General features: G+C 35.0%; 1 protein-coding gene across 1 annotated transcript in view; it reads right to left on the reverse strand.

Moving 5' to 3' along the window:
- Window positions 1-1,589: 1,589 nt before the first annotated feature.
- LOC150090935 (cytochrome P450 20A1-like) overlaps window positions 1,590-12,080 on the reverse strand; it is a 197,488-nt gene continuing 186,997 nt past the window's right edge. The window contains exon 11 of the mRNA XM_090380742.1: window positions 1,590-1,886. Coding sequence (XP_090236868.1) covers window positions 1,634-1,886 — 253 coding nt within the window. The 3' untranslated portion in view covers window positions 1,590-1,633. The remainder of the gene's footprint in view (window positions 1,887-12,080) is intronic.

Here is a 12,080-nt window from a genome sequence, read left to right on the forward strand (position 1 = left end):
TTTTAATACTTCAATTGGCTTGGTTTTATAGCACAGCTTTATTTGATCATGCACGTACATGTATTTTGTACTTGAACTTCAATTTAATTTTGTTTTGAATTTTTTTATTTGTGATCTTTTAAAATTATATGTGATTTTAGATGTAATGCCTTCCATATAAATTATTTATAAAAAAAATATATATATTAAACTTATATATTTAATTTTTTATTCTGGGGTGCACACTAGTACTTTTAAGTAAAATAAGGGTGCATGAAGTTTGGAGACCACTGCCTTACATAACAGAATAATTACCTCCTTATCTTATCCCTGCTGGCAAAATTTTTGCATATAATTAATAAAACAATGTAACATCCTTCTCTAATTATATTAGACTAAGTTTATTGTTTAAAAATCCTATTTGAACTTTTTTTTTTTTTATTTAATTTGGTTTAATTATAAACCTTTTCCTAAAATTTTCTTTTAATCATATTGCATCCTAATACCCTCTAAATAGCCAAGTGGTCAGGAGCGATGGTGCAGTAGCACACACACACTCCTTGAGTAGACCGGGGTTCAAGCCCCTGACTGCTAAATATGTCGATCTGCCAACCTGCACTGGACCAGCGTGGCAGATTATGGTCCATTTCCTTCAACATGAATTGTTGAGGAGGCTTCCATCCTTCAGTGGGTTGGTAATGGCTGCAGTTTACTTTTTTTTTTTTTTTTTTTAAACCCTCTAAATTAATATGTTGCTAGATTGCAAGTGTGTTCTTGTTTTTAGGAATTATGACTTAAACATTTTAAATATAATTATATTTTATAATTTAAATCAGCAATTTGGATCTACTGTATACCAGTTGTTACCTGTTTTATGTCTAACCTTTGCATTACTGTTTATTATTCATTATTATTCTTCAGTACATATTCATACACTGATTAGAGGTGCCATCTGTAATGGTAATCTTTTGTCAAATCAATGAATAATTAAATAACTAATAATTGAGATAAAAAAAAAAAAACATTTTACAACTAAAAATATAAAATGAGTGGTATCAACTTTCTGCAGCATTAATGTAGCCACTTGACAAGAAGAACCATGCCTGTTCATGCAAAACTGAAAACAAATATAGTAACTGACACTTGGTCTGTCGAACACGTATCACATTATTTTGAGTAAAAAATAATGTGTCAGAAAGTTTAAGTTCAAGATGTAATAGATATTCAACTGATGGGTTTGTCAGACCAAGTGTCAGTGCTACCAGGTTAATGTAACATTTCTTTAAGAATTTTATGTGTAAAAATTTTGAGCAAAGAACTTCAAAAACCATAGCATACTGTGTTTTTGTCTATATTACATGATTGATCTGTATCCTATATTTGTCTATATCCCATGATTGCTCCATTGGGAAAAAAGAGAAATACTGAAAGATGGGCAGAGAGAATTGTTAATTATAGTTAAGATATGTATGATGATAATACCAATATTAATTATCACCTGATGCCTTCAAGTTATTGTCTTACTCACCATTAACTCGTTAAGTAACTCCCCATTAATTAAAAAGAAATCTTTCTATGTTTAGTATTAGAGTATAACAAAAAACTACTGGTGGATTAGTAAATAAAAAATTTATTCAAAATATAATTCAGAACTTCATTTCCTTTTATTAAGTGTTAACCATATCTCTTCTTCAGGCTTTGTCACAAGCTGATAGACAGGATTCACTATTTGACCTTCCACCAAGTTGAATTGGAAATTTAAACATAGAATACTTAGAAATGTGCACATTTCTATATATGTAAGATCTTTCCCTGGGCATTGTCTGCTTCCTCCAAAACCAAAAGGCTGAAATGCAAGATGAGATCGTGTCTGAAGATTTTCTTCAGCAAATCTTTCTGGATTAAACCTAATGAAAAGATAAAATCAAAGTGCTAGATGATTATAAAACAAGTTAATAGATTCAAGGTTTATCTCAAGCTGTTAGGCAAAGAAAGCCAAAACTGTATAGTTGCTGAAGATAGAACATGGGATTTTGGTTATGGTTTCTCTTGGGAGGACAAATATTGCAATTACTGCTCCCACATGTGAAGGCTGTAACAGTCTGGATTTGAATCAGGATTAAACGTGTATACAGATTGATAAGGAGTGATGGGCTGTGTTTGTAATCATTTTAAACCAAAGTTGTATAGTTGAACTATGGGAAAATGGTTACACAGTTTTAAAACAGGTAAGTGGACATGTGTCTAATTAAGGTAAACATGAATAATGTTTTATACAATTTAAAAACCATTCAGTGATGTCACTGAAAGGATTTTAAAAGGCAATAGAAAACTAGCGGCAATACAGAATGTTTTAGAAACTAAAAATTGTAGAAATTTATCAAGAATTATTAGTTTATTCAATAGGTTTATTCCATAAGGTGACAATGTTTGGAAATAAAATTGGTTGGGTGCCACACCAAATATGAATGCTTCACATTTTGAGGCCACAAACAAATGTTCAGAAGTTGATATACAACACAATGCAAAATTTAGTTGTCTCTGCCTAGAAAAAAGTTACCAGAAGCTTGTTACCTAACCTCAAAGCATTAGATAGTATTTTGTAGAGCTTAATTGATTATAAATAAGACCATCTGCATAGTTCAGATTCTCCTCACTGTACTTAATGTATTAATTTTTGATTTTGATTTTGATCCATGTGTTCCTTAGGAAAGACTCTAAATATGTGTGTCTGCCCAGACCATAAATCCACTAGGAGAAGACATTTCCTGTAATTACAGGTGCAGAACAAGTTGCACCCAATGGATAACAAGATTGGTGGACATTTTACCATTAGAGCAATGTTCACATATTATATTTGGAGGGGTGTTTGACATATTCAAAATTTCTTGCCAGATTCTTGAAAGGAAATGTACAACTTCTTTACAAGTTTCCCATTCTCGAATGCCAACCTGAACAGTGTGTGAATGTGTAGAAGCAAGTTTGCACTGTGCAGTTGTCTTCTTACCAGTTTATGAAGGGGTTAGAAGTGAATTCATATTCTAAACAACTCTGATCTGTAGTGAAAACAAAGGATTCAGTGATTTCTGAATTTGGTCAGCAAATTACTGAGCTACAACTGTAATGGCAGCTATTTCCTCACCCAAAGTAAAATTTGTAACTTTCCATGATGTATTCCATAATAGCATTTGAATGCTATTATGAAATATCATCATGGAAAGTAAATGGATTAATATTTGTAAAACTTTTATCCAGCTTCTTTAGACCAGCTCTACAGGGTGTCTCAAAAATATTGGTACAAACATTTAGGGGAGGTAGGTAACATCTAAAGGAATGTGAATCGCATGGGAACCCAGAAACGTCACGGGAAAGTAGTAGCAGAGGCACAAGACAGTAATTAGTGGCAAACATTTATTTGACATAATATTAACAATGGAGTATGAGATGGATGCATTTCATGATGTTACAACAGATGCTCGAAGGTTCCACCATGAGACGCAATGCATGTGTTGACACCGATGCAGCATGGATTGGGGGACATGGTCGAACACACCTGGAGTTTCTTTGACATTAGCAGCAGCGCAGAAGAGTCTTGCCAGAGATCCATTTCCGTCTCCACAGGCGATTCATACACGATAGATTTGAGGGCCCCCCCCACAGAAAGAAATCAAGGCTCGATAAATCAGGTGAGCGTGGGGGCCAGACAACAGGTCCACCACGGCAATCCATCGACGCCCAAAATGCCTGTTCAAATGGTCACGAACACACCTTCCATAATGGGCAGGCGCCCTGTCATGTTGAAACGAAATGTTGCGTCTCACATTTGCTGGAACATCAAGTAACCCTGGTAGAACTTGTTCAAGAAAGATCCAGCGTTCATGCGGGATGGTAATAGGTGTGGGCCAACTAAGCAGTCACCGACCATACCTGCCCATACATTTATTGCGAAGCGATGTTGTGCCGCATGGGGGCACACACCATGTGGGCCCTCTGCTAATCCATACACTAGGTGCATGTCTGCCAGCTCACAGTTCGTATATCGATGCATGCTCTTTGTGCGGCGACTACTGCTTGAATGAGTAAACCAGAAATTTTCCCTCTCGCGAACTGATGAACAGCGCCGTGTACTGACATACGGTGACGTTTCCGGTTATGGGTTCCTTTGCAATTCACATTCCTTTAGATGTTACCTACCTCCCCTAAACGTTTGTACCAATATTTTTGAGACACCCTGTATAAATGCCAGTAATGTAGCAACGTGCCATTTTTCTTTGCCTCTGAATTTGGTAAACGTATTTTTTTGATGCTTCCCTGATTTACTTCATCCCTTTTCCACAAACAACAATTTGAAAGAAAAAAAAAAAGAAAAAAACAACACAAGAACATCATGAGTGTTCTTGTGTTTTAGGTGTTATTGTTTTTTGCAGTTGTTATCTTCTCCCTTACTGCTTTGTACATATTTTGCACTTTTGGGAGGGACCAAGCCAGAATTTTGGTTATTAACTGAAATTGGTCATTAAACTTTTAGTAGAAATGAATGATAAGAACTAGAATTGCTTTCTGGACTGGTATTGGCCTCTAATGTTTCTTATGAACAAATATTTCACTCTGCCATTGGACTCTCACTATAGTATATATCTCATAATATATCTCATAATAGCCTCATCAGTGTTGTATCGGATTTGTCTATGGTGTTTGGATCTTCATCCATCATGCCAAACTTATTCATTACTTTCCTCTTTCTGGAATTCTGTGATTGCACATGGATTATACCTCCTGTACAGTTTTGTTGCATCCATCTTACACAAATGGTCTTTATTGTGTTGCCTGCATCACAATAAATAGTGCTGTTGTCACTAGGATGTCCACTTGCTACATCACTACAAAGGCCCAGTAACTATTTCTGTGGCTTAACGCAAGAACAACCAATGTCAACAACTGTGACTGCTGGGAACGTGCGATTGAAGTTCCACACAAAACTGCCAATCTTTTTAAAACCAACTTTTTTTTTGCTCTACTTGCCATTCTACACTAATAATATACTGAATATAAATTCACATTTCTGTGAGCTTATTTCTTAGCTTATCTCGTTTTGACCAAAAATTGACATTGGCTGTTCTTGCATTTAGCCACAGATTTATTCTTGGTGGCCATCTACATCTTGTTATATAACCAATAAACTTTCCCAAAACAGTCTTATATATATATTTATTTAAAATGGAATGTGTTAGCACATTTTAGAATCTCTTGTGATTATTAATCCTTTTCACATTATCATAGGAAGCCTACAAATATTTTGAACATTCCATATATTGTAACATTAACTGATTCTAAAGTTTTAATAAAACTCAGACATTCCTTAACAAGTAAGGTAGATGCCTATTTATGCCTATGTAAATAGACATACAATGTCTATTTAAGATATCTTTATTAATTAAAAAAATTAAGACTAAAACAACAATTTTTGTAAACCTTCCCCTCCCCCATAATTTTGCTTTAACCTATATAACTTTGATTGCAAACAACTGCAAAATAGTCTGTCATACTTTTTGATATTTCCTCATTTTGCAATTTGTGTGAGACATTTCATTCCAATGCAATTCTGGACTGTTGCAGCCTTCCATTATTAGCATTGGCAAAGGCACATGATGAAAGAAAGCAAGCTTATATAGCATCAGCCGAAAAAAAAACAAAAAAACCCTTATTTCACCCATCCACTCGCTTCAAATGTTTGTCAAGTTCTGCTAATAACAGTGACACAATGGGGTAATAATCGCAGCACTACATGGTTAGCTGTATGCAGAGAAATGAACCAATGGATTTTGCTATATAGGATGTTTCAAAAATTATGGTCAATAATTTAAAGGTGAAAAGTACAAACTAAAATAAGCAAACAAGGCCCAGTGAACATCTGGCCTCAAATGAACCATTGTCAAGATAATGCACATTTTCTGTTAAGATCTGCCACTGACTATGGGAGCACTAGTTTAGCAAAAAGCTGTGAATCCTTTGCTAAGGGTGGTTTTATTAAACATAAGATAATACATTTTTAATTTTTGGTTTCAACACCACAGGATTTTACAGATGTTACATGTTGCAAAAGGTGTTCAAAATGCTGTCCTTGCATCCATATGCAGCTTCTTGTATTGAGTTGCGAATTCTCTTGGGCATTCCTGGGTCATTTCTGATTTGCTGAAAGGCTCCTTCAACCCGATGCTGCAATTCCTCAATTGTGTTAATGTCAGAAGTGTACACTAAGCTTTTTACATGACCCCAGATACAAAAATCCATAGGATTTAAGTCTGGTGATCTGGGAGACCACATTACAGGCCCACCTTTGCCATACCTTCTAGTTACATAAGGAGTCGCAACTCAAGCAAAATGTGCCGGTGCACCATCATGCATAAATCACATGTTCTGGCGCTTCTTTTGTTTTCAAAAACCTTTTGAAAACAAAACCCCTATATACTGGCTACGATGTAGAGATTGTCCTAAAGCTTACATAGGACAAAGTTAGAGAAAATTCTTAGAGTAAAAGAACACAAGGACAATGCAAAAGACAGAGACAAATTCAGATCCAGCTTTTCACACTTGGACAGAAACCACAAACAGGCAGAGATACCATAATTGTAAACTCAATAAAGAAGCCTTTTTAATAGGAGTCACAGATAATATTAATAGCAAAAAAGGAATTCAGATTGAAAACATACACATCTTTAAGAATAGAGTTTTAACCTACGTTAAAAATAAGTTTAAATTTCTTAACTGCTACAAACTCCCCCCCCCAACTAAAGAGTAAGCTAGGTCCATCCCTGCCAACCTAGAAACAGAAGAGCTTAACTGGTAAAGTTTTCTGACAATGTTATTTAGTTTATTTATTTAATTTTGTCATATTGTATTTTAATTTAAAACGACTGTTTTATCACATATCTTTAAATTTGCATTAACCTCCCCCATTATTCACTAAATCAATACCTGCAGTAATGTTACCCTCAAGGCAAAAGTAAACACTGAAATCAAGACTATAATGATAATCTCTTAGACTCTTGTCTAAACCACCTGTCAACTAAATTAGAAAAATCATAGTGTGTATACTGTATATATATATATATATCACACACACAAACAAATCAACAAATTTTTGTGACCGAAGTGATGTTTTATGGTGATGATGATATTGAAAAGGCAGCTGGTAAGCACTTAAATATTATTTACTTATATAAAATTAACCTAAAACATAATCATAAAAAATTAACCTTAAAACAAAATTCTTCAAATTGGATCTAAATCTGATTTACTAAAACTTAATTCTACTAAAAAATTTTAAGAATTCCATAATAACAACACTTAGTTACTGTCTTGCAGTCAGTGGAGAATTATAAGAAAATACCATGAAATGTTTGATTCCATTATGTACATATTTCCAATTTGGAAATAAACATAATTATACAAACTTAGGTTTGTATAATTATGCTGCTGTCTTATGTGTGCTTCATTATCTTCAAATAGATGAAGTTTTGTTATGCTAGCATGGTACTTCAGTGTTTTTTTTTGATAATTCATTGATATTCAGACTCTTTTCAATAAGCACTGAAGTGCCGAAATAAGCATTGAAGATGAGCCTTCAGTGCTTATTTCGGCTTCAAATTTTACTATCAAATTATTTCAACTTTATTGAACTAGTTTGATAGTGAGGAGCAACTGACCGGGCTAACCGGGTGGGTAAAGTGCCTGCCTGGCAACCCAAAGGTCGCGGGTTCGAATCCCACCTTGGGTTTGGATATTACGATGGTGCCATACTCTGCAATTGGACCTCACGGCCACGATATGCGAAGGAAGCAGGAAAAAAACTGGTTCCTTTGTGTATTGCTCACATCATACAATAAAAAAAAAAAAAAAAAAGGTGAGGAGCATTGAAATGTAACCCTCATTCCTTTACATAAAAGCTCTAATGAGCCAAAATAGCCTAGTACTGGGGTTTTAAGATTTAGATTCAGAAATTCTTTTGCTTGAAGCATTCATTAGCTTGTCTTTCAGAATTTACTTTGGACGAGTCAATGCCACTCACTGGTGACTGCTTTGCATTTTTTTTTTTTTTTTTAAATTTGGTAACTCTGAAAATTACTTGTCTTTTCTGAGCACTATCAGTATTAACCACTAGACAGTTTTCTGAAGGAATTTCCTACATGCTTTCTGGTTAGAATAAGATATCCAATATCACACCATGTTGCATTACTTTGAAAACCACTGGCACTGAGGAAATTGTTTTCAAATTGACGATTTTTTTTTATGAAAAGTGGCCACAATGGACCAATCGGTGGGGGCCAGGTTGCCTGGTATCCTTTATAATCTGATCAAGAGTTACCTTACTGACAGAGCCATTATGGTCAACAACCGTTACAAGACAATAAAAAGACAAATTTTCAGAGGCTGTCCGCAGGGATCTGTGCTGAGACCAACTATGTGGAACCTGCTGTTGGATGATTTCCTGATCATGGATATAGGAGAGGTCCGCTGGCATTACTGCCTTTTATAGCAATGAAAAATACGCTCTTAAAATTAGTTTCATCTGGGGAGGGGAGAAACTCTTTCCGAGCTACACTACCTCTTCTTTCCCTTTCTATCTATGTTGTTTTTGTTCTTCAAAATTGATATATATATTATATCATATATACCTGATGATGATATATGTATATATATCATCATCAGGTGTGGTCTCCGAGTCAAAGTTTCACAATCATGATTGGCCAGAGCTTGGGCAAGTCTCTTCAGTTCATAGTACACCATTCCTTTAAGACATCTAGCCATTTTCTTCTTGGCCTCCCTTGTTGTTTCTCTCTCCCTCCCTCCATCCCTCTAATGTAACTAGTCTGTTTCCAGAGGACTTCTCAATATGTCCAGAATACATCCACTTCCTTTTCATCAAGCTATATCACTTCCCATTCTTCTCAATTCCTCATCTCTTATCAGTACATTTAATTTATAACATTCTTCTAGCAACCACATATCAAAAGCATTGACCTTATCTTTACTTTCTTTTTTTAAAATCCAAACTTCACACCTGTATAGGAAGACAGGCTAAACGTAACATCTTTAGTTTTATTTCCCTGCTCGCAGTCCTTCTCATTAGCTCATATTTCCAAAAAGGTGTCTTTGCCATTCCAATTCTTGAACAAATTTCTTTGGTGCTCTTTCTATCTACTACTGTCAAACGTCTGAGGTATCTAAATTCTCTCACTTGTTCTGCTAGCCCATTTATTCTAATTTTATATTCTAAATTTTTATTTTCACTGAATACCATTATTTTCATTTTGCTCATGTTTCATCTCATGTCATACTCTTCTCCCCTTGTGTGAATTTTAAGTGCTCTATTTGGTTGATTTACTTCCAGTAATTATAATGATGCCATCTGCATATCTAATCCTATTGCAATTAGTTCTGCTTATTCTTATTCCTCTAATGTCTTCTAAGGGCACTGATATTAACCCACTGTATAAGTTGAAGGAGGGAGACCACAAACATCCTTGTCTTATGCTGCAGTCGACCTCAAACCAATCTGTCATTTTGTTGTTTATTCTGAAAAATTCCTTTTGCTCTTGATATAAATTTCTTATAATTCTTAAATCCTTTCCCTCAAGCATATTGAGCATTCTTCCATGATTAACTCTGTCAAAAGCTTTTTCAAAATCCATGAATCCAATGAACAGTGTTTTGTGATCCTTTATTATCCTCTGAGCAATGGTATTTACTTCCATTATTCCATCTCTTATTCCTCTATTTGCTCTGAATCCATACTGATTATCTCCTACACATTCTTCAGTTCTCTTTATCCTCCTCCTCCTCAAAATCACCCCATAAAATTTGAGGCATGTGTTATGATGCTTATTGTTCTATAAATGCTGCAATCTAGGCTATTTTTCATCTTGGGTATGGGGTTCGTTATGGTTTGCTTATAATCTTCCGACAGCTCTCCTGTTATGTAAATATCATCTGTGAATGTCTCCAAGGCATCTTCATTCATATTTTTGTAGAATTCTATTGGAATATTATCTGTTCCACAAGTCTTTCCATTCTTTATTCTTTTTATTCCCTCATAATTGGTAGACCAACTTCCTCTTCCAAGATTTCCATTCCCTCCATATTTGCTCCTTTATACAGCTTTTCCCCATATGCTTTCTATGGTGTCTTTTTCATCATATTTTACCATTCTTATCTTTAACTCCTCCTGGGACTTTTCTTTCCATCTGCTGAATTTCTTTTATGATCCTGTGTATTCTGTTAGTATCATGTCTTTAATCCAGTTCCTTAAACTTTTCTTCATGCGATTATTGCTTTTCCTGTCTATAGCTTTTTCTTATAGTAGAGTTTAACACCTTGTACTCCTCTCTATCACTTCTTTTCATCTTTCTTCTCTCTTCCGTTATTCCATCTTCATACTAAGAGTTCCTTTCGAAATCCATGGTTTCCTTCTTTTATTCTTTTGGTATCCTATTTCCTCCTAAGCTGTTTGTTGTATAATTCCTTTAAACCTGTTACATCTTTCATTCGGTGTGCCTCGTCTTGAATTACTAGCTTTTATTTTTCTCTTTAGTTTATCATTAAATGCATCTATTTTGTTCCTGTTTTGAAATTATAAATTCTAATTTTCGTTGTTGCTACTTTCTTTTTTAATCTTTTTTAGCTTTATCTCACAGACTACTGAGTTCTGGTCTGAGAAAATATTAAAAATTTTTTTTTTATTTTGCTATTGGAAAACATTTCTGAACATTGTACCTGCATAATGAGCACAACTGAAGATGATGTTCTATGATAAACAGTGCCATTAAGCATAAATAACAATATCCTCACTTTGAAATGCTATATCAATTTTTACATTTTTCCCCTTTATTTGCCGCCTCTGTAGCCAGGTGGGAAGGAGCAGCAGTGTGTAGCACACGCTTCTTGATTAGACCGGGGTTCGAGCCCGTCACCACCAAATACGGAGGATGCGGAAAGGTCAGGGAATGACCATCGCACATCATGGAGCAATATGGCCTTAGTTGCTAATGCTCCTAAAAACCAAATAACAAACAATAACATCCCCTTTATTTGCAAACAAATAATCAATACTCACGGTCATTTTTATGTTATAAGTGATAAAGCCTATAAACACCTACAAATTGATCTGTAAGTGCATGACATAAAAGGTTAGGCTGACAAGAGTAAATTACAAGAACGTGCTGGCTAAGAAAACAGACACAAGGAGTTTTTCATGTATTTGAACAAAATAGGAATAAATGATAATAGCCATACAATGCAAGGAAACCATAGGCTTTTGCTACACTGGCTATGAAGAAAAAAAAAGTATAAAAGAAAATACAAATTATTTGCTTCCCTCCTCACATAGGTAACTATCCAATTGACCTTTGAATTTATTCAGACTATCAGCCTCAACTACCCGTGACGGCAACCTGTTCCACTGATCAACGACTCTCTGGCTAAAAGAAAACTTACAATCTAGTCTAAAAAACCTCTTTCCCCTGTAATTTTAATTTATGCCCATGAGTTCTGGAATTCTCTATAACAATAAAAATTGTCTTTGTTCATTTTACTAATCCCTCTCAGAGCCTTATAAACCTTAATCAGGTTACTTCTGAGGTGTCTGGTTGTCAGATATGTTGTAGTCCACATATTCAGTCTTTCCTCAGGTGGTTGCCGATCGCACCATGCGAGTTGCTCGTCTATGGACCTATTCAAGAAGCTCAATGTCTTTTTTTTTTTTTTTTTTTTTCAGATGAGGTCTTCATACTTGAACGCAGTGTTCCAAATGTAGTCTTACAATTGCCTTATATGGTGGCACTATAATCTCTACAAAATAATGTTCGATAAATCATCGATAAAACACCATGGGCTCTCCTGGCTCCCTGTTTACACTGCTCAGAAAATTACATATCTGCCCGTATTATAACTCCCAGATTTCTTTCTTCCTGTACTGTTTTTAATTCAACCCCACCAAGTGTGTAAAATATTTTGGGATTGCTATTTCCCAAGTGTAAGACCTTGAATTTTTCTGCATTAAAACGAAGCTGCCACTTTTCTGACCATTCTTGCAGCCTGTTCAA

This window comes from Mastigoproctus giganteus, chromosome 1 (genome assembly GCF_048544385.1).
Source record: "Mastigoproctus giganteus isolate SK-2022 chromosome 1, ASM4854438v1, whole genome shotgun sequence".
Classification (NCBI taxonomy): Eukaryota; Metazoa; Arthropoda; class Arachnida; order Uropygi; family Thelyphonidae; genus Mastigoproctus; species Mastigoproctus giganteus.